Source organism: Engystomops pustulosus, chromosome 2, assembly GCF_040894005.1.
Source record: "Engystomops pustulosus chromosome 2, aEngPut4.maternal, whole genome shotgun sequence".
NCBI lineage: Eukaryota > Metazoa > Chordata > Amphibia > Anura > Leptodactylidae > Engystomops > Engystomops pustulosus.
The window spans coordinates 190,160,796-190,185,278 of NC_092412.1; the positions used below are offsets into that span (position 1 = coordinate 190,160,796).

Sequence of the window (24,483 nt, forward strand, 5' to 3'; positions counted from 1 at the left end):
CCAAAGATATGTACATCTCAATTGTGGCTCCCCTGCAGCATCTAAACATGACTCATCTCAGGCAATTCTAAATCTTCTATTCTCATTTTGATAAGGCACTGGTGGAGATTTTTCTATAGGTAAATAGGAGAGAGTTGAAAGAAAAGAGGACCTTTTAGAAATGACATTTCATGAGGTAGTTAAAAGCTATTGACAAATTATCTTTAAATATTTTACAGAAATTAAAACAAAATGGTTTTATTTCATTTTTTTGTCAGTAACATGTTCCTTTAGCCCTAATGGAAGCCATTGGGGACAGATTTTTTGGGACTAGATTTCAAGTCCATGTCACAGTTGCAGTTCCCCTGAGATACCAGTACAGTAGCAACAATAAAAAAGTGACCCGACTATTCCCTTCAAGGAATTTGAAAGCATTTTGTCCACTCTAGCCTTTCAATAGAAAGGGGTAAAGAGTTAAAAACATCCTACCGCTTTACTCACACTACAGATCTACTCAATAAAGCTTTATTTGGATTCATTATTGTTTATCTTGTATTTTTCATATTTATTGCACTTTTTCTTCTGTGATAGGGCGGTTTTACACTTGCTGAGTTTGGTCCATGAACCTCAGACCATGCAAAGTCCTGTTACGAGGACCAAATCCTTAAATATATTAATATATGATGCACGTAGTTCCTGCAGTGGTGACAGTTTAGTCATTTCACTGTCTGTGCTTCTATTTAGTAGATTTCAATCCAGGAAGCTGGACCATTTTTCATGGAATGAATTTGGCAAGTGTAAAACCTCCATTTAATGATGATCACGTCATTTAAAGAGTTAAAATCAGATTGCAGATTGCAATGTAGTAAAGGGAGGGCTGAGGAAATCTATATAAGTTGTGATGCTAGCTTTTTTCCACCTATCCATATTGGATTTAAGCAATGTCCTGTAGGAAAACCTTATGACGCCTTAAAACAAATAAAATGTTGTAATATTAATGTTATAGTTATGTAAAATGAATGCATTATGAATTATGTTAAGTATTTTTAAATGGGATGTTTAAAAAAAATGACAAAGCCATGGACATGTAGAGCACCAAACTCTAAAATCGAGAGGTATACACAAATGGTCACGACTTTCAGGGTTAAACAGACAGTGGGTAGAGTGCCAATCTATCAAGTGTGCTGATAGTCCCTGTCTGCTCTGAATAAACAATGAAATATTGTAGCGTCAATAAAAAATTGGCAGGTCTGCTTTGTTGATTTTATGGCATATTTACCCGCAATGTCCTTTAATCTCAAAACAATAGCAACAAGAGAATCCAGGCTTAACAGAGAAAATGCTGAATTATGTCCATATACTGTACTGGAGAAAATGTGTTTTCTTTTTGTTGTTTGTGTTCTTAGTGCTGTGTTGTATTTTTATGTAAGTATTATATTTGCCCCAAATCTAAGCCATGTGTTTTATATTACTATGTCATCACAAATGAAGAACAAGACAGGAATTTTTTTTTTTGATGTTTCAGTCTCATGACTGTAATTTTTCTTTCTTAGTAATAAGATACTCTGCTCTAGAATCATTGAAAGCTGATACAGGAAAGCTGATTTCCACTATTTGGCTCAGGTTGACTGTGTGCAAGTGTCTGAAAATGTGATCTATTAATAGATAAAGATTATTACAATAATTAGCATATAAGTTACTTACTAAAAATAAATAAACTTCTTGCCGCCTGGCACACTCACCCGTCCCCTGTATCAGCACTGAAAAGAGGTGGATGGTCATGCCAGTAGTTGGAGACCAAAGTAGAGCGGGACAGTGGCAACGCCGTAAAAGATTTTTTTTATTAGCCCTCCCCAGTCCACCTGCAGAGTTTTTAATACCCTCATACAACCCCTTTAAATTCCCAAGATAAAAGTTAGATGGATAAATGAAGAAGCATAAAGCAATCCCTACTACAAAAACATTGTATAGTGAATACAAACTTCATTGCGTATTATAAACCTGTTGAAAAACAGAACTTTTTAACTTGATACAAAGTTAATGGGACATAACTAGAGACTGATGAGCAGATATGAACAAGTCTGGGACAGTACTGAACAGTACTGGGGGTTCGAGTCCCATGGATCCGACCACAAACTTGATTAGTAGTTCAAGAGCGGGTCTGGGTTCTGCTCAAATCTCCCTACCATTAACATGCTGGCAACAATCCCAGGTGATAACTGTTTAAATGCTGCTGGAAATGTCATTTGTGTAACTTAAATGGCTAAACCACAAGCGCCCTTTCTATCATGCCGGCAGCGTAAGATGCCACCATTTTGGTAAGGATCATCATTACCCAATGACATCATTAGGAGCAACGATCCAGCATACGTCACAGTAATTTGAATTGAAATTTAAACAGTTAACACTGTTACTGGTGGAGTGAAAATCCTGGCCCAGTAAGCATTTTCCATAATGACTAGGTGCCCAACTGCAAGCATTATTTTTTAATGATCAGTGTTTTATGTTAGTAAAGTATAGGGAATTGCACTGGAGGCATAGTTTGTATACATGTATGCTAATGGGTCAGGTAGAGGGAATGGGGTGGCCATGATGGTAAACATCTTCCACATCTGTCAAGTAAAGGAGCCCATAAGTGACAGTTATAAAACACTTGATATCGCAAGTGTAAATCCCCTAGTTGGACAGTAACAAAAATGATTATAAATAATAATAACCAGCAAAAATCATCCTTTTCCTATAAGTAATGGTATAGTGCAGGAGAAAAAACAATATAGAAAAGAAAAACAAATTAGGTAAAGAAGATATTATACTAATATGCCCATACTGTGAAGGGCATAAAATAAGATGTCAGAATTGTCATTTTACTGGTTCCTGCTTCCCCTAAAAAATGGAATAGAGAGCAGTCAAAAAAGCATATGCCCCCCCCCCCCAAATAATACTTTATAAAATGTTATGTTATGGCACACCAAATATATATTTATACAGTAAGAAACAATCCAGGCAGCACTATCAAAACAGACAATGGTTAAACAAAAATAAAAAGTGAGTGCACGCCTATGATGGCCGGGCATCAGGTCTTTCAGTTATAGATACAAAGGAACATATAGTGATACATAAAGAAATGGGTTCTGCTTAAAAAGGTGCTTTGGAATTTTTCTTAAGTAAAATGTAAGTCCTGTACATATTTGTTGACTTTCTAATCGCACTAAAGTACAGAACAATTTTAGAATTTTTTAAATATTGTACAGTAATCTATCACTATGTTAGTTTTACCCAGAAAATGAAACCATTGAGGAAAAAACTCTTGTTACAAATAACAACCCCTTACATGTCAGATGAAAAAAAAGAAATGCTTTGTCTTAAAAGTCTAAAGTGTCCTTTATGATTTATTTTATTTGTCTAATTTTTTTATTTTTAAATTAGAGATATATTTCAGAGCTGGGGAAGTCTTATTCAACCTCCTTGTTACTTCTTAAAATTTGAAATCACAACTATGTCTAATAATCCCTGCATGAATTGTCCATCTTTATGAAAACTGAGCACCCTTCCTCTCCTGATTACCAATTCACGGTGTGACCAGCAGCTACATATCACTCCTATACTATCAATAAAGGGAACACTTTTTATCGACGCTTAAATGGCCTCAAAGTGATTTCCCCCCCAGTGCACATTACATGTGAACCAGTTGTGTCCAAATCCCACTTATACATTAACTTGTCTAATTAGGTCAGAAAGACTAAAGTAGATGCAGAAGTCAACAAGTTGTACACATTAATACCATATACTGTAGCTAGTGTAGTTGAAGCAGCTTCATACATCACTTCATTGAATTAATGCAGCTGACATTACCCAACTGTTATAATTGGGGAATTATTAAATATTTTGCCTGGAACAAGTCTAGTTCTGAATCTGCAAGTAAATTGCTTTATGTCTTTTTCTGTAGAAATGATGATGAAGACCTCATTAGTCGGATAAACAAAAGTAGCAAATAAACATGAATTCAGACGAGTCAAATGAAAACAAGCAATTTATTTTTAACAGCGTCTACAGAGGAGAAGTACTGCTTAATGATTTTACAGGTGCTAGCTTATACTGGACACATTTTCAATGTTCTTTTGTTCGTCTGCCTTAGGGCAAACATCCCAGTCACTCCTGATGTCCCCCCCAGCTTTGCCAGCACATAATCACAATGCCATAGCGGTGCCCTCGTTCCTTAATACCATTACAAGCTGGGAGAAAACAAACCAGATGCTTGCTGCAAGGAATTCAGAACACATGTATGTGTTTCTGTCCACATTTTCTCGATGTGTTACGATACAATAGTGAATTATGATTCTTTCTGGATGTGTAATTAGAGAACAGAGCAGATGGCAGAAGGACGGTTTACAGTGTTGTAATGAGCGGGGACGGCTGAGCGAGCCGTGGTCTGGATGCTTGTAACACTTCCATTTTCGCACCATTTATGTTCTGCAACACAGAGCAAAATTATGTTACATTCAATACATTTTTCATAAACATTTACAGGTGAAAATAATAACATTGCATAGATCAGATGTCACCATCAGATGTCACCATCCCAGGTAAACACTATCCCCCGCCCCAAAAACAACATTTATTCAAACTTTTTAGATTGCATGCAAAATAGTTTATGTTTTATGTGAATACACTAAGTAGAGATTTTTTAAAAAAACATTTTGGATAGTACAGGATTCTAAATTCTGAGTCTATAGATAATAAGTGGATCGATAATTTCCAAGTGAAGTCTAAAAAAAGGTTTGGATTCTCATCATTATTCTTCTTTTGTTACCAGTAGTATACAGTATAGATCCATGGTTTTCAGTAGAATAATAAACTTGAACTCAATGGGGGCCATAGCAACATTCAGGTCACTAGAATTTAAACTGGAGTTTAGAAGCAGCCGCATGTAAGGTAAAAAGGATCCATCAGAGAAACACTAACAATTACTACATTACACTGATTTTCTTTAAAAGCTTTTCTAATAAACAATCTAAATCAGCGGTATACAACTTCTTCAGTTTATAAAAAGTTATTTCACATGTTGAGTTAGTCTAAGAAGTACATTTGTAACAGTGCATCATACATTGCATCATATATTTACGTATATTGTACCATAAGAACCTCTGTACTCTATACATCCTATATTTGACACTTACAAAAATGAAGCACCAAAAAGTAGAAATCACAGTAACTTAATATATATATGATTATAATAATGTTATGTTAGAGCAATTACAATACTAGAAAGAAAAACAAATTTATAGAGGAAAACTGTAGGATTGAAATGAAATCCTAGCAAACTGGTGGTCCAGCTCTCACCTAAATATATGGTAAGGCAAGAGGAGGATATAGGATCGGATTGTTTCCTCATTAGGTTGCTGAAATTCTTGAGTGTGTTGTAATGGTAATGTATATCTATTAGTTAACAATCACTCACTAAGAGATACACTATAAAAAAGAATCCCTGAAGAGTGTATTTATAGGCTGGAAAGGGGGTCTCTTTTTCTATTTACTTACTGTTTTACACTCTCTTGCAAAAGATTCTGTTATTAAAGATTCAGGTTTGGGTTTGGCCAAACCCATACACTCACCCACACCGGTACCAACGGTAACACCTATGATTGATGCTGGCATTGATCGGGTGTTATGCTTTAGATGCCGATATGATGAGAGACAAGAGACTATGAGTGACAATGACAGAGTAAATGCTTGTGAGCCTGTGCCGCTGGCGTTTAAAGAGATATTGGCTGCATCAATACTCTTGCAAGAATCACAGCTGTTACCAGCAGGTGAGCCGAAGCTGGATTTCTAGCTGAACATTCTAGTTCAGGCACATTCATCACTCCTTAGAGTGAAAATTTATCATGACAGCGCATTGTGTGCCAGTCATGATAGTCCCCGTTTGGCGCACAATGTGCCTTATTTACTTAGAAGCCCTGGCATAGAACTCTACTACAGCCTGTATCAGGATCCTAGCACAAGCTGAAGAAAGTGAGCCAGGCCAGGCGTCCTGACCACATTTGGGGTGAGGGTGGTTTAGTGAGGAAAAGCCATGTAAAAGTCATGATAAATTCCCCCTCATTGTTTAAGTAGACCACATTTGTTATAATTTCACTCCTGCCTGAGACATAACTGTGGACATCTAACTTATTAACAGTGGCTTAACTAGAAGCTGATGGGTCCCAGTGCAAAGTCTGTGCCAGGCCCCGACTATAATGTATGGTTTATAGTAATAGTCTTCTCTTATGGGAAAGTGACACCATAAGGGCCCCCTAAACCTCTTGGGCCCTGGTGCGACCACAACCCCTGCACCCCCTCAAGTTATGCCCCTGTCTGTGAAGTTTAACATAAGAATTAACTTCACATTAACTTAGCTTTTCGTTTGCCTAGCTTGCGCTTTGCAAATGGAAGCAACCTGAACTAAATACGTTTTGAAGAATCAATGGAGAGCAGCATTTTTTACAGTGATCTATTCTAATACAATCATTCAACAAGAGGAATTTATATAAGTGACTTGAGTTGAAAGAATTAATTTGCCAATCTTTTAATAGGAAAAAAATGTCAATACTCAAATCTGATATGAACTGCAGATCTCCAAATTGCTACTTTCGTTTATAAGGACTAATGGATCCAAATTCAAACATTCGTCTTGGTAGCGTTTGTTGCTTCAAGAACAGTATATTTAAAGCAAAATGATGAGGCTGTAAAATGTTTTAAAATGTAGGAAATCTATAAATATACTTTTCTTGCATGTTATCTATCATTCTTCTCCACAATTATTCTATATTACTGTAGTTAACAAACAACCAGCTGCTATTCTGCACATTAAAGTTTATACATTGATAACAAACTCGCTGATTCTTCAAGAAAACTACTTTGACAACACTTTTTTTTTCATAACTTTCATGCACATGGAAGTTTACCATCCCATGCATTAGCCCTATCAAACAGTTACCAAAATACTTTAAATACTTAACGCTCCTTGACGTACCTGTAGGTCATGGATCTATTAAGGATGTATAAAGAAGGCTCACAGGCTGAGCCTAATTCATATATACCTGGTGTTTGCTGCATTTTGCAGCAAACACCCACTGGAAAGACCACCGATCATTGTAGGCATCAATCGCTTATGTTAACCTTTTAAAATCCAAATGCCAGCAACATTTTAAATCCAGGACTCCAGGACTTGTCATTTGGAGAAATCTGTTGCGGCCTGTGTATTACAGGCAGTGGCAGGTCACCTCCAATACTGCCATCTATTGCAATACTGTATTGGGGTATACAGTATTGTACTGTATTGTACTTATAGTCTATTATGCTGTATTGTAGTGTTGCAATAGATGGCAGGAACTGTCAGACTTCATAGGGATTAAAAATAAATTTTAAAAAGTAAAAAAAAACCTAAAAGTTCAAATCACCCCTTTCCCTAGAAGTGATATAAAAATAAATAATTTTTTAAAAAATATGTTAGGTATTGGCACGTCCCAAAAGTCTTGATCTCTCAAAAAATAAAAACGGTTATTCCCGGTGGTGAACCCTGTAACTGAAAACATTGCCCAAAAACTGTGCCACTGTTTTACCATTTTTGCAATAAATAAAATTTTAAATATAAAGTGAAAAGGTTGTATGATCCCAAGGATGGTAGCAATGAAAACACCAATACATCCCTCAAAAAATGACACATTACACATGTCCATACACTAAAATATGAAAAATGTATTAGCATCAGCATATGTTGAAACAAAAGTTTTGTTTTTTTTTTAAAAAGTTTTTATTTTAAAATAATCTATAAAAAATACACTATAAATACCTATATGTTATCCCCATATCCCAATAGTCGCACTGACCTAAAGAAAAAAGGAGAGGGGAGGTGTCATTTGTAGCGCAAAGTATAATATGTAAAAATGAAGTCAAATGCAAATGGTGCAAATGCATTTTTTATCAATTGCACTGCATTTGGAATTTTTTTTCTGTTTCCCATTATAATACATGAATATTCAATACTGTCACTTGCAAGTTCAATTTGTAATGCAGAAAACTAGGCCCTATACAGCTCTGTATAGGCAAACATAAAAAAGTTAGGGATTTTTTATGGGGGGCAGAAAAAATGGAAACACACACAAAAAAGGCAGTGTCCTTGAGAGGTCAAAGTTCAAAAATATGCTTATATACAATATAACATAACATACCTATATTACTAGACACCACTGCATGAAATATGGTTGTGTTCAGCACAATACTGTGCAATATAAATATAGAAAACTCCTTTTCGAAGGGTTAACATGCATTACATTCCTTGCTAAAGTGGCAATTCTGGCACACAGCCGGGAATTGCGACTATTTTCGACCAGGTCCTGTCTGACATACAATTGCATTATAACCTGTGCTTCTACACAACCCTCCATGCCCATTTGGTGTCATGGGGTAATAATCGCAATTGCAACACCAGTACAACCCTTGATAAATCCCCCATATTTGTCAGTTTAACACTTGTGTATAAGCCTAGTTTTTTTAGCACACAAATGTGCTAAAAAAACTCACCTTGGCTTATACATGAGTCAATTAAAAAATAAACTTATATACTCACCCCCCGACGGCCCCAATGCTCAGCGCGGCTCCCCGATGTTGGCGTGGCTCCTCTTCTGTCTTCCCTGCAGCTCCTCTTCTTTCTTTGGTCTTCTGTAACAGCCGGCAGAGACGCATCCACATCTCTGCGGGCTGTTGCAGAAGACCGAAGAAAGAAGACGAGCCGTGAGGAAGAGGATCTGCACTGACATCGGGGAGCTGCACTAAGCATCGGTGCTGCCAGAGGATTAGTATATAAGTTTATTTTTTTTAAGTGCTGGGTGGGCTGGCTATATACTACTGGGGGCTAGCATGCTGGCTGTATACTACAGGGGTCTGACTGGTTGTATGCTACATGGGGCTGGCTGGCTGTATACTAGAGGGAGCTGGCTGGCTATATACTACTTTGGCATTGCTGGCTATATACTTGGGTGCCTGTGACCAATGCATTTCCCACCCTCGGCTTATACTTGAGTCAATAGGTTTTCCCAGTTTTTGGTGATAAAATTAGGGGCCTTGGCTTATACTAGGGTTGGCTTATACTCGAATATATACTGTATAATTGCTCCCTCAACTTCAGCTTACCCATTGACATACACTTTATTGTTTTAAAAAATATTAAAAGGATTGTCCAGAAACCTGTCCAGAGTCTTTATGACTGGTAAGTACTTGAGCAACCAGAAACTTCAATACCAAACTCACTCATGGATATCAGTCGCTTTATTTCCATTAATTTTTTAAAATGCTTGATAATCCCTGTGGGACATAACTGTTAGATTAGTGTTACAAGGTGGTCATCACTATATTTGGTATAACAATGAGTTGCCTTCAGTTCTAATAAAACTACAACCATTATAGTAATTGGTATATTGGTGATATGGTTGTTGGCTGTACTATACATTGTATACCGAAAATTACAGGTTCTTGGGATAAACTTATCATACTGCAAACTTTCATTGAGAAAACCAAAGACTATCCCAGGAGAGGTAATCATGGCCATGGAGAATTCCTTAGAGTGACCACTAATAACATTGATGCAGTCATCTGTGACCAACAACTGGCAGAAATCTCAGAAGGATTTCTTGAAAGAGACACCAATAAAAGAAATCCTCAGTTTAAGGGAAACTCAAACATTTTAGATAAAGAGTGTGAGGAAATCTGCAAGATTCAATGAATGAATGTTATGCATTTAACTTTGCAGAGACTACCTACAACCATAAATGATGCTCATGGCCAATTAGGTTGCCTCATTATTATTTTACTTACATTATTTCTTTCCATTAACCATATTATAGATACATTATTATTACTACGTAGAATGAATAATGATACTAGGGCTCTGTTAATTGTATGGAGGATTTACATTGCTTGTATAAGATTTCTGACACATATTGTTTTACTCCATAGTTGCAGACAAATTTCCCCAGACAATGTGCGGTGTATGACAATATATACAATACATATGATGGTAAAGAAGGCATAGTTGTGGATGACTAATGACATCAAGACATCAGAAATGAATTTACTTAAAATGTCAGTCTGTATTGCTTTATCTTTATTGGTGGGAGTATTCTAACAATATTTAACCCTTGATGTTGTTACAGTATAGGATGAATAGTATCAGATAAATATAATTCTATTGTTGTTTCAAGACTGTAATAAGAATAGTCTAGTGCCATCACCACCCAACTTCTGGAGCCACTTAACTCACCACTTGTAGTCAGCCATAGGAGTGGTGGCAATAAATACCGAATCTTTCCAATGAATTGTCCACAGAAATTTAAGAAGAAACCAGCACAGGTTTTAGGTCACCTCTCTATCTAGATTTGGTTTCCTAATTAGTTGGTAAGAGTGGTGCTAAATGACTACATAATACATAGTTAAAGGGGTTATGCCACGAAACAATTGGCTACAAAAAGCTGTCAAAGAGGTTAAAATATTTCAAAAATCTATTTGTAATGGTTACCTGGAATTAAAGATACCTTTCTATTTGTTGTTATTATGCTTGTTCAGCCTCTATTCTGCTCCACACAGAAGCAGATGTGGGAGGGGCCTATCCAGGCACATGCACAGCACTGACAGAGGCAGTTATTGCCCAACTCGGTGCTACAGAGCGCTCAGCCTTCAGAGTCTCCTTCCACCCGCTGTGCTCAAATAGTCCCTGCATTTACTGATCCAATAGAAATGTGTCATACGCCCCATGTTAAAAGTGCACCAAAAAAAGTTGGTGCAGTCTTTCAAAGCAGTGCAGGGGGCACCAGATTCATGAAGAACATGCACTAGAAATCCTAAATCTGGCACCCCCTGCACACTACACAGGACACTGCACATAGTACACATGTACTTTGTATTCTCACAGCATCATGGTCGGTCAGGCTGACAAGCACGTCGGAAGTCTAGGTGGGTGCAGGAGAGGCAAACCCCACGTGTATCGTCACTCCAAAGTGACACTTACCCCTGAGGAAGTCACTTCGAAGTGAGGATACGCATGGAGTTTGCTGTCCCTGCATTTTTCTAGACCTCCGACATATTTACACTTTACTGTCCACCTGACCGACCATGATGCTGTGAGAATACATTGTTTTTCTCTACTTGTATGCAATGATTGTACAAAATTAGGTGCATTAACATGGACCTTTTCAGTTGTTTTTATGACTTTTACTTTTGTATTGTTGTATGTTGATTGCATCTCTTTTTGTGTATTTTGTAAGGAATTGCAACTAAATCACTAGATAGATATAGATAGATGGATGGATGGATAGACATGAGATAGATAGATAGATAGATATGAGATAGATAATAGGACTTGGATAGATAAATAGGTGACAGCTTCTCACATGTTACTGATCTTTAGCTAGGGACAGTGGGCCCTTTGCAGGAGAGCAGGGTGACATGGAGGGACAGTGCATGGAGGAGAGTACAGGAGGAGGACTGCATCAGGAGAGGTCAGAGCTCAGCCTGTTACTTGTGTTATCTCTGCAGCCTCCTGTGTGACCTGACTAATGGTGGAGGGAGGAGAGGGCTGCTGCATTGCTATGATCCATGTTAGGGGAGGACTCCTCTGTGCAGCAGATAGTCATGTCTGTCTGGCTGCAGTTACCTTGTATCTGGTGCTGTAGGCACCTGTGGAGCTGGTAAGCAGTGGCCATCACAGCACAATCCCTGCCCTCCTCCTCTCTCACCTCCTATTGGCTGCAGTGTGTCAGCTGATCTCTCAGTGTGGAGAGGAGCTGTGAGCCCATGGAGTGATCTGTAGTGCAGAGCAGCTGCTGACTCCTTGTGCGCAGACTTGGCCAGATCAGCTGTTGCTCAGGACGGGACACAGCTACCAGCAGGGGGCTCCAGCAACCAGAACAAAAGGAGTTATCTCAGTAAGCCTGCAGATTTTGTAATAAGTGTAAATGGTGAAAGTACTTGTCACAATGCATTGGACCCAATTACAGCCATTTGCTATGGTGACACAACCCCTTTAAAGGGGTTTTTCAGTTAAAAGATATTAATGACTTATCCTTCTGTATGGATTGATCATTAATATGTGATAGCTAATCAGATAGAAACAGAGCTTGTGGCACCCCTATGCACAGGACAGAGCCGGGACTAGTCAACATAGCTTTGTCAAGGTTAAAATGAAGTAGAGAGAACCCAAACCTCTAGTCAACTTGTTTGGTCCATAATTCCTGCAATGTAAGGTATTCATTGATTGGCTGACATGCCAGGCAGGGATGAGTGGACCCATAATTTCAGTTCAGTTTCTGCTTTCAGTTTTAGCCATGGCTAGCAGAAAGGGGAATCCAATTGTTGGATTGGCTGCTCAGCCACCAATCTGGGAATATGCCAAGGTTGTGTGGCCGGACCCTGAACGGGGTGACACTACTCATACTTATCTGTAGTGCCGAGTATTGCATTACTACAAATCAGGTACTACTTATGTAACCTATGGATAAGTAATTAATACTTTGACCCATAAAACTTATTTAAGCCCTTGTTGTTGCTGTTAAATGACCCTCTCTTTCAAAGTTAGCTGACTCGCGTCAAGCCTCTGCATGCTTGTGATCAATAACCAGTACTATATTCTGTAAACACTGTAAGTATCTGTTTGTATCTTTGCTTTGATAGGAATGTAAGCAGAATGATTTGCACATTGCAAAGTGCAACATATTACTGATGTACTGATAATTCTGCATGGCATTCAGAGATAATCTTTTATCCCTGGCCAGAAATTCTTTCTGAATTATAATGTTCTTACCTATAAAGTAAAAGGTCATACTTTCTTCTTATGCCTTGCCTATTCACCAGTTTATCATAATGCATTTTCTATACTAATTGAATATGGTGTAATTATACCTCCTCAGGAGATTAGCTGGAATATTCTGAGGTGTGACAGTTTCCAATGACTAAAAGCGCACTAGACATCTTGTAATTTTGCTTTGCAAGAGCATCCGTGATGCACAAAGAGCATTTTAAATCAGAATTTCACATGAAGAAGCCTCTTCAAAACATAGCGACTCCGCTTAAAGAGAGCAGACATATTTCCTGAAGAGTATTTTAACATGGTTTAACCTTTTATTTAAGTCTTAAATCAGAGGAATACTTTTACTAATACTTAAGTACAACATGTTACCCACAGCACGGTTACTATATAGTGTTGCATAGAAGTTAGAATAAATATTGGTAAGGGGTGAAATAACCTGGAAATTTTTTTTATTAACCTTACAGTCATAACTTAGTATATTGTATGAGTTATTGCACCTCCTAGGTTTCCAACACACATACAGACATCTACCCTCAAAATCTGCCATTATAAACCAGGGACACTTACTCATAGACCCAGGGGCTGTGACTGTGGTAATCATTTTATATGTGTTATCCATGGCACTCAAATCAACTTTTATAATTATGCTAATGAGTTTAAAGGACTATATAAAATTTCTATATAAGAAGATTACCACAGTCAGGGTGTCTGGATCTATGAATTAGTGCCCATGGTTTATCATGCTGGATTTTGATGGTAGATTTCCTTTATTGGTCTAAATATATAGCAAACAACATTTTAAAACGTAAAAAAATATGTGAAACCTAAAAGTTCAAAATATTTTTGTACAATACAATGAAAGCAAAATAAAGCATGTATGAAAATAACGCAATTGTGTTGTTTTCAATTTCAATTCATTTGGATGTTTTACTGCTTTTCAGGACATTGCATGCAATGTAAAATAAAAAAGGTCTTGCATTTGGGAGGAATGGAGTAAAAAACAGGAATGCAAGGATGGGAAAGAGCTGCACCATTATAGTGAAAACACAGGTCTGCCACCTGCTGGTCATTCATCCTTATAATCAGGTGCTCCTTATAATCCTGTGTGCCTTATATAGGAACCTAGATTTTTTAGCAGGCATTTATTAACGATGTGCCTTATAATCTGGTGTGCCTTATAGTTGTACAGTTTAAGGATATACAGCCATGTTAAACAGATTAACACAAGACAAATTGACTAAATGGGATTAGTTCCTCAGTTAGATGCCTGAGAGAGATTTTTTTTTATGGTACAGCCCATTTGAAGCTTTTGGATGTATCTAGCTTATTGGTAACATCTGTAAGTGTATTTTAAGGCACACAGGAAACTAACTGCTTTTTTGTATAACATCATGGGAGAGTCTAAAGAAATCAGCCAAGATATCATAAACAATTATATGCAAGTACAAACAAGGTCCCAAATGTGCGTACTTTGGTACCCAATGTGCATATCTACTACTGTATCAACATGGGATAAACGGTGATTCTGCTAGGAAGAAATTACTCCAAAAGATACATGAAAAAGACAGATTAATGTTTGCAAATGCACAGGGGCAGGAGGTCGCCGCGCATCGTGGGAACGGGAGGTGAGTACAGATTTATTATTTTACTGGGTACTTGTTATGAATTATGGGGGGCTGTATTTATAACTGTGTCTGCCGAAACTAAAATTGAACTGTTAGACCATAAAAATTAGAGGAATAAGGAAGAAACTTGCAAGCCTGCAAACACCATCTGTAAAACACAGCATAATTAAAAATTAAAATTTGGGTGCAAATAGGTCTTCCAAATGGACAATGCCCCGCAGGAAGCTGCCAAACTGTCTACAGAGTAACTTAAGGACAACAAAGTCAATGGGGAGTTTTTTGGCGTAGAAGCACTGATCATTTCTGCGTGAATTAACTTTGATCAATGAACATCACTAAGGCCAATGCACCCTGACCAACGCAAGACAACAACATCAGGCCTGTTTGTCAGGTCAGCCATCCTCGCAGTTCATCTGATGTAAATGGTTTTCAAGGGTCAAATGTGACACTTGAGTACCCATAAATGTGCTTGGAGTTGTGTGGCATTAATAATCTAGTTTCACTTGGCATTGCTCAGTGTTTCATGTGGCAAAAGGATGTCCTCTTTTATGTCTTTTCAGTAGCCTTGTAGTTTATTATTGCAAAATTAACAAAAAATGGAGTAAGGCAAAATTGTTTCTACTGTACTCTGGTCTATGTCCTATGGTTATATGGGCCTACATTTGGCCAAAGGGTCTGGTGCTGTTTCCATTAATGTTTTTTTTTTGATAATACATAATATTAATTAATAATAATTTGGGGGTTTGATGTATTCGGTTTCAGTGGGTTTGGCCAAATCTGGATCAAAAGTTGGCTGGTATCAAAGTTTTTGCCTGGGATCCTGTCAGTTCCTGTGACATCACAGTGAGCAACAAGTTCCTTAGAAAAATGGTGCTGCACATGCGCCATTAACAATTACACGTTGCTGACGGCTTTATGCGCAGCATTTAAGGAATAACAGCATCAGTTGCGTATGTTACTGATGAGCATTCTGCCAAGTGGCCAACTCGAACATAGATATTTTGCTGAAGTTTGAGTTCTTGGCTTTGGACCCAAACCTACAATATTCAGCACAGAGCTGGTGCATTATATTATTATACATGCCATTAAATGGCTTTATATTGAGAGAAAAGCTACACCTCAATTGTTGTCAAACTTTACAAGGGATGTGTCAGAACTAGCAAATTGTTCTGATGGGATCAGGTTTCAGGCTTCTTGCCGGAAAACCACAACCAGATTGACAGCTCCATTTCTGATCCTGGGAAAGCTGGGTGTGTCTTTGTACTCAGTTTATCTGCAGCTGTGGTTTGAGTGATGGACGGCTGAGACAGTCAGTGCTGAAGGTAGTGTCCATTACTGCCTTATATTCTGCCCAGCCCTTCATACGGTGCTGGTTATTCAGTCCTTTCTGTGTATCTAGTGCCCTTGCGTTTCTTGCTATTCTGTATTGACTTCTGCTTTGCCTACTGACCATTCTATTTACTATACGATTCTGTACCTGTGCCGCCATCTTGGTTTTCACCCGGTTTGTTTGACTCCACTTGTCTTTCTGTATCTGTTGTTTGTCCCTCAGTATCGTTTATCTCCTAGTGTGACCCCCCCTTCCTGTCTCAGTCTTGTGTCGGTTTCTGTTACCAATGTGAACACTGACCTATATCTGTATTTCGGTTACCTGTCCGCTCCACCATCCAGCAGCTGCCAGACAAAATAAGTTTTCCCCTTTCATCTTGTAGGGTCGCTCAGGGATGTTCTGTTAGGTTCCTGAGTTCGCCCTTATCAGCTCGGTTTATCTGCTTTAGGCAGGGCCTTAGCCCGCAGGGACGTCGCAGGGTGAGTTCGCCACCACTTACCTAGTCTGACAGCTAGCGCCATGCCTGGTTGTGGTTGCGCGGTTGCTGGACAGGTGCTGACAGGATGATCTTACATTTTCATGTGACTGTTTTCATATCTATATGTCTTGCCCATCTCTATTACTGTATATGAGTGACCATGAAAGTCTCTTTGGACACATTTTTCCTAGGATTTGCATAGCATATTCTTTTATCTCTAAAAGAGTTTTATGATTAGCTCTTTTTTGTTTTTCCTTGTTATATATTTGCCTAGATTTCTAGGTCAACCCCCTAGTCCGTCTGACTGTGTACCTGAGGAAGATACGCTTCACTTGCTGTAGCATACAAGTTATTGTCTTGATACAGCCATGAATTATTCATCCATGCCTTATCTTGTGGAATATTGTGTGTTACAAATAAACATGCACTTGCTGCTCCAGTAACCTCATGTAAAAATCTTCCCACGAGATAACCCAGTGAAATTCAAAGCAAATACAATACAATAAGGCACAAAATCAACACTACTAACAATAAGATCCATGTAACAAGGCAGCAGTATTTTCATGTTTGCTCAAAGATTAACTTGGGAAAGAGAATTGTGGTGGGTGTCTGCGCAAAGTTTTGATCTTAGAGTTTGGCAGGCTTACAAAGAAGTATTTCAGCTTTCTTTTTCCCAAAAAAGGCTTTTCTCCAACTCGTTCTAGGCCCTAATCTCTAAACAACAAAACACCCTCAAGTATTAAAAATTCATAAGACAAAAAGCTTGGAGTATCTGGTAAATCTGCTTTTCCAGCCTGCAGTGCTTTCATTGTGTCCCACTGCATGCTGTAATGTGGAAACCAATCATTCGTGTTCTTGTTTAAGAAGCATCCATTGTCTTATTATCTAAGGTCCATGGACCACTCAACCTTCCACTTTTACCGTAAGAGAACCTATGTTGTCTATTTTCAACTTGTGTATCTTTAAGGGGATAAGAAATGAATTACATTGTAGTTACATGAAAGAATGCTAGCGTAATGTGCTCGAGGTAACAATAGAGATGTTTGTCCTGTACTTGAACAGCAATAGTACATTTCCAGCCTGTTATGTTGTACATTAACTTTGCCTCCTGACAGATCATGTATCACATAAGCAGTAGGGTATTGCTAAGTGCAACTTCAACTCTTTTTATCTCAGTCTTTGACATCCACTGCTCCCTTCATTTGAACAAATTAAAACAAACAATTAATGCAAAGTAAAACATGTTATGTAATTACATTATTCCTTTATTGAAGTGAATGTTAATAATATAACCATTACATATGGTCATAGTTGTGCTTAAAGGGAACCTGTCATCATGGACCTCATTTTCACTAAAGACAAGTTACAGAAGCAAATAAGCCTTTCTGCTTTTTTTGAGCTTTTGCGTTACAATATAATTTTGTGTTATAACTTACCTTGCACCCTGACAGAATCCTCTGTGTAGTCCTAGGGGCTGGGCTTTGGTTTGGATGCATTTCAAAAAACAACATGTGACTTGTCTGTGCTTCAGACTACTCACATGATATCAGCTCACCAGGCTGTTAGCTCTGTGAAGGAGTAGGAGGGAGGAGTTGTACAGGAGCACACATATGGGGGCCATGAGCTGAGCAGTCTGCAGCACAGACAAGTCACATGTTGTTTTTGAAATGCATACAAACCAAAGTCCAACCCTAGTACTACACAGAGGGTGTTATCAGGGTGCAAAGTAACACACTTATATTGTAATACAAATGCTCAGAGAAAGCATATTTGCAATGCAGCTATGATGGCTTTTGCAACCTGTCCTCTATTGAAAATGAGGTCCTTGGTGACAGGTTTCCTTTAAAGATGTCCCTAATTGAAGCCCTGAACTATCATACACACACAAACTGCTGCCATCATGGTGATATGGTTCAGAGTCTGGAGAGAACAGTGTCACCACTGTGAATCAGTATACAGAATCTAAGGTCAGTATCATACAATAAAGCACTAAATAAGCAATAAATTGGTATTTATTAAAATAACCCCCAAAGGAAACCTAGGTCCCATGTGTCAAAACCAATGTAAGTCCCATATGCACACCATAAGGATAAAATCAGGCAGGCTCTGGAGGTTTGTTCTTAAGTTGAATTTGTATGTAAGTCGAACTGTATATTTTATAATTGTAACCCCAGACAAAATTTTTTGGTCTTTGTAACAATTACTTTTTTTAAATGTTGTATTGTCATAAGAACCAGGATTAGCCATAAAGCTTTACTGCAGAAACCATTGATAACTATTATAGCTATTTATTGTAGCCTATGGCTGAAGTACAGTAAATTACAATGGTGGTCTAGGCTATACAAGTTCTTTACATCGTACCCTTTATTTATCTTGGGTCATAACTCATGCCCTGACAAGGGCAGTACCTGTCACTTGTCCTACTGCAAATCTTAGGGTCAAACATAATTCTAGTGGAGGTGCTGCATCCCATCAATGTAAGTGAGCATTTAAATTGGATGGCTTCTCAGTTGGGCACACTGGAGTACCAGTGCTCCACAGAGGTCTCTCCTGTTTTGAGGAGTTTCCTGTATTGTTCATTATTAAGGGAGAAAGCCTGTTTAAACTGTTTTAGTTTTCAGAGTTAAATTTAGAAGACCACTTAGCTGGATTTGAAAGCTCTGTCACCTCTCAAATTGCCTGGCAGCATGCATGCACAAAATACTTATGGTTTGATCCACCTTTTTCAAGCCAGTTTGGTTGGAAAGATACTTGAAATATTTCTTGCCAAAGTTTTGAAGCAGTTGCTTTAGAGTTCAGTCACATACATTATTGTAAGACACAACAATAGCAATGCTGTTTATAAGTAAACATATTGTGAGAAAGTGAGAGGTGTCATTTGGGAAAACCGCTATCTGTCATACAGGCAGATGAAGGGTGTGTGGTAAAAGCCCTGGTGTTGTCTGCGGTAACCCAAGGGTTGATGCAGACATGTGGTAAGCAGGAGTACTCTGTTTGGTCGATGTTGGAATAGCTAGCATAGACACCTTTGTAATGTCCGTACTGGGCCTGCTTATTATGGAGTAAGGGTAGGCTGGTAGTGGGACTCCTACTCCATCCGGGTTTTGGTCCTGGGTTTCTGTATAGCCCACAGGTGCAGGTCACAGACCTCGTTAGAGCCTGATTTAGTCTGCAGGCCAGAAGCAGTAGGGGAGGCACTACCTGGAGAGCTGAAGGCTGGACCATGTTCACACAGCAAAGGTAACTGAGTGCTTCCTAATATTCTGCTGGCCAAGAGCGTGTCCCAGGCAGACTGGTACATGTATAGTTAGGGGCTGTAATTGTATTAGGCAGTGCCCAGCCAGGCAGGGTTTATTTTGTACTTTGTTATGTGCCTAAGCCAAGGCTGAATCACACAAGGAAGTGTGAATAAACACTTGATTTTTGGACTTTAACTCTGCGTGTGTCCGTGCTTCCTGCACTGCTACAAAGCATCTACCAGAGCAATTCCCCATACAATGTTAAGGGACACCTCTACTATATATGAAGACACCTGTATTATACACAACACATGGTGACTAGGGACCTGGTAACAGAATACCTCTGGAAATTGCTGATGTGTAATCCTGATGATTATTACTTTCTTTTTCAGGGAGGACAGGAGACTGGGAGGCTAAGAATTTGGCATTGTATTTGCCTGGCCATATGTGTTATAATTTACCATAAATACAGCTATACACCTGTTACAGAGACCACTAAGACGAAACTGATTGGTGAAGCTATGCTGCATAGTGGGGGTCGTGTTTTCAGGTTATTGTTAGCTTTATACATAGAAGTTGCCATTAAAGCCAAAAATTTCAATTTGGAGGGTGAAAAGTATTATTCATATTATCTTTATTATGTGGGGCCTTATTTATTTACAATATAATAATTTATGGTGGGGCAATATATATTATAATTAAATATGGGGGCACTATGAGACATAAATACATCATATATATATATACCGTATACTGTGTTCGTAATAAGTTATGTCAAAAGGACCCCTTATAAATTTACTGTAGTATTATAATTTATCAAAATGAGCCTTTAACTGGACCTCTGCTGGGAGTACAGCTGGATGTCCTAATAATGATTGTGGCCCTGTGTTTTTAGTGTTTTTTATTCAGAATAGACAACATGTACAGCATGTAAGTTTTTTTAAAAAAAAAACATGTAGTCGGGAAAATAGGCCATTTTGATTTGCGAAAGAGAATTGGAATGTAAAAGAAGTCCAGCACAAACAGTACCACTCCAATCAGAGTCTATGGGAATGATAAAAACAGCTGAGACCCATAGACAATGAATTGCAAGGCAAAGCACATTCTCAAATGCCATCTCATCAAAACTGTGTTTGAGCAGTGAGGATCTTTAGTGGTCCCAGCCGGCTAGGGGGTCTTTAATGGTAAGATATGTCCTGTGCATTACTGATCATGAAAAATTCCTGGGTTTTACAGTAGTTTCAAGTTTTTCTATATACACAGTAAACAGAGTCTGACCACTGAAATCCACAATCATCCTGAGATTGGAGTTTCCTTGTGCCTCTTTATCAATGAAGTGGTTGAACAAATATATGCAGGGTCCTCCCTTAATATCTGTTGCACTGCTGTAGATCAGTAAGCATTTTAATCTTGATCAGTTCATTTTGATCACTAGGTGTCAAACAGTCAGATTCCCTCTAATAAGCTAATTATTCCCTATCATGTGGCTATTAAACAACATGAAACAATGAAACAAGCAGAATTACCCTTCAATTACTTCTAATTTAAAGGGGCATTAGTTTTTATTACTAGTTTTTTTTTTCACATATTCTAATATCACTTTTGTTTTCCAGTTTCCTTACCAGTTTCACTATGTTTAAAGAGATATTTTAAGGCTTTAATTCACCTTTCTTCTACTAGACTGCATACATATATACATATATATTAGTTACAATAAAAGAATATTCTTCTAGATTTCACATTCTTACCTTCTTCATAATGAAGCCCCTAGGTGACACGGCTTTCATGCATAACAACCTTTCATTAAGATACAAAATTTATATTTGATAGAATTAAACATTCTGGACTATTTTTCTTAGTTCTAGATTAATTTTACATCTTTATATGTGTAGTATTTTTTATTGTCCTCTTTAATTAAAATTTGCAGGTAAAGTGGAACCTGAATGAATTTTTCTAATGAAATGGTAAATCTCAAATGGTTCCCTTTAATTTAATGATATTATTTTATTATCTTGGCCAAAATGACACTTGAGGCACCCTATAATTTAATTAGCAAGATTTCCAGCAGCATAGGAAGAGTATAATTCCTTTTTCTATCTAACAATTAGTCCACAAGGCCTCTAGACAATACTTGTTTGTAATCCCTCTAATATGAATAAGTATCATGAATCCAAAAAAGGTTTCCTATTTTTTTTTCTTTAGGTGGTATTAGAAGTATGTTAGGTATTGGGCTCCACACAAATACAAGCTACATAACATAATATACATAGTTATGTATCACAAACACTGGGAGAACATTTACTTTTGGCTTTTTTTTGTTGCTGTGCCAAGTGCACCATATTTATTATATGTTGGTCCCACAATTGAGCTTCTTTTCCAACATTCAAATATTCAAATCACTCCCTTTCCCTAGAATTAATATAAATATAAATAAACAGTAAAGATCATAAACATATTAGGTATCATCACATCTCAAATGCCCGATCTAACAAAATATAATAACATATATTTTTCCCAGCATTTAACCCCTGGCGGAATATAGTGTCAAGTTCGAAAATACCACTTTTTTGCCATTTAAAAATTTTTTAAAAATCCAATAAAAAGTGATCAATAGGCCGTACAGTCCTCAAAATGATTGCATTAAAAGTTATCAAAAGTTGCAAAAAATGACACCACACACTTCTTTACACCAAAATATAAAAAATTATTATTTAAGATAAAAATTAAGATTTTTTTGTACAGGAGGTTTTAATTTTTGATGATAACATTATAAATCCTGTATAATTTTTGCTATCCCTGTTATCACACCCACCCAAAGAATAAAGAAGACATGTCTTTTTGCATGCATTTTTTCACTGATTTCACTGCATTTGGAATCTTTTTTCCCTCTTCCCAGTATGCCACATGGAATATTAACCAGTTTGCGACCGCCCGCCGTGTATTCACGGCGGCGGTCGGGTCGCGCTGCATGGAGAGGGCTCACGGGCTGAGCCCTCTCCATAGCCGGTAAGTCTTTGCTGCATATAGCGATGGCTGCCGGCAAAGTTGCCGGCAGCCTCAAAAAGGTAGCGGTGCATGGGCGCCACCATCTTACCTGGGATCGCCGCTCCCCGTGACATCATCGGGGGGCAGCGATCCATCTCCATGGTAGCCTCGGGTCTTCCGAAGACCCGACGCTATTTCGTTTTAACCCCTTCATTACAATGTGCTGATAGCAAATTGTAATGAATGAGGAGGAAAATCCCCATGGCAGTATATGATAGGATCGATCAGACAACCTAGGGTTAAAGTACCCTAGGGAGTCTGAAAAATAGTAAAAATAAAAATAAAAAAAAGTTAAAAAAAATTATAATAAAAAAACTTAAAATTTCAAATCACCCCCCTTTCCCTAGAACTGACATAAATATAAATAAACAGTAAAAATCATAAACGCATTAGGTATCGACGCATCCGAAAATGCCCGATCTATCAAAATATGATAACAGTTTTAGCGCCCAAAGCTGAAAATGGCACATTTTTGCCATTTTGAAAAATATAAAAAAATCTATAAAAAGTGATCAAAAGGTCGTACAGTCCTAAAAATGATATCATTGAAAATATTATCAAATTTCGCAAAAAATTACACCACCCACAGTTCCGTACACCAAAGTATAAAAAAGTTATTAGCGCCAGAAGTTGGCAAAATCAAAAAAAAAATTTTTGTACAGGTTTTAATTTTTGTAAATGTGTGAAAAAATTATAAAACCTATACAAATTTGGTATCCCCTTAATCGTACCGACCTAAAGAATAAAGTAGACATGTCATTTGGGGCGCTCAATGAAAGACGTAATATCCAAGCCCACAAGAATATGGCGCAAATGCGTTTTTTCACCATTTTCACTGCATTTGGAATTTTTTTCCCGCTTCCGAGTACATGGCATGGAATATTTAATACCATCACTATGAAGTGCAATTTTTTTACGCAGAAAACAAGCCATCACACAGCTCTTTACGTGTAAAAATAAAAAAGTTTTTGAAGGTGGGGAGTGAAAAATAGACATGAAAAAACAGGAAAGGGCCCGGTCCTTAACCGGTTAAATACTGTTACAAGGAAATGCAATTTTTTATGCAAAAAACAAACCCTCATAGAGCTATTTACATGGAAAAATAAAAAGGTAGAGATTTTTGAAGGTGGGGAGTAAAAACGGAAGAGCAAAAACGAAAAAGGGTCTCGGCATTAAGAGGTTAACTGGTGCCACTAGGAAATTCAAATATGTGTTACGTTTTTTGTAAAGAAGAGTTACGTAAAAATTATACTTGTTTGCACTATTGATTTAGGCATATTTTTTGAGACAGTGACTATTTTCATTAGAATTGTGATCTATTGTGAGCCCGTGAGCCCTCTCCATGCACTGGGACCCGACGTGCGCCGTACTAGTACAGAGCGCGTCGGTAATGGGTTAAACCTTAAGAACTGTAAATTCTTAAGAATTTTTCAAATATAATGCTTTTATTACTTCAATAAAGGCATTGGTCACTTAATGTAACCACTTTAATGTCCTCAATAAAGTTTCAGGAATGCTAAGAAAATTCTTTTGTCAGTTATTGCTTTGGCTTTGCTTTTTCTTCCACCCTTGCATTCCTATTATACGTATCTGTCCATAATAATATATGTCCAGGCACCCAAGGTAAAGCCATATACTGAAAGTTAAAAAATGCATGAACTATTTGTAAAGACAGCCCTGAGCTTATCCAGTACTTCTGTCCCTGCTTAATTACCCATCGAAATCAAAGACGGTAACTGGTCAACATTCCCTACTGTGACTATTACCTAAGGACAGAGGTGAAATAATCAGTGAGCGACAGATAGATAATAACAACGATGTATGCAAAGTTAGAATGACTGGTTCAAATCGAAAATAGTGGTAATTTACAGAATCTTAAGACAAAGAGTATTAATAAAACAAAGCAGAGGTCCAGATGCACAGTAAGATAAATATAGGCAATAGCAGTG

At 37.7% G+C, this 24,483-nt stretch overlaps 1 protein-coding gene across 1 annotated transcript in view; it reads right to left on the reverse strand.

Moving 5' to 3' along the window:
* Positions 1–3,991: 3,991 nt before the first annotated feature.
* Positions 3,992–24,483, reverse strand: part of TAFA3 (TAFA chemokine like family member 3) — a 320,332-nt gene continuing 299,840 nt past the window's right edge. Inside the window, exon 5 of the mRNA XM_072137624.1 lies at positions 3,992–4,449. Within this exon, the coding sequence (XP_071993725.1) occupies positions 4,366–4,449 (84 nt within the window). The 3' untranslated portion in view covers positions 3,992–4,365. The remainder of the gene's footprint in view (positions 4,450–24,483) is intronic.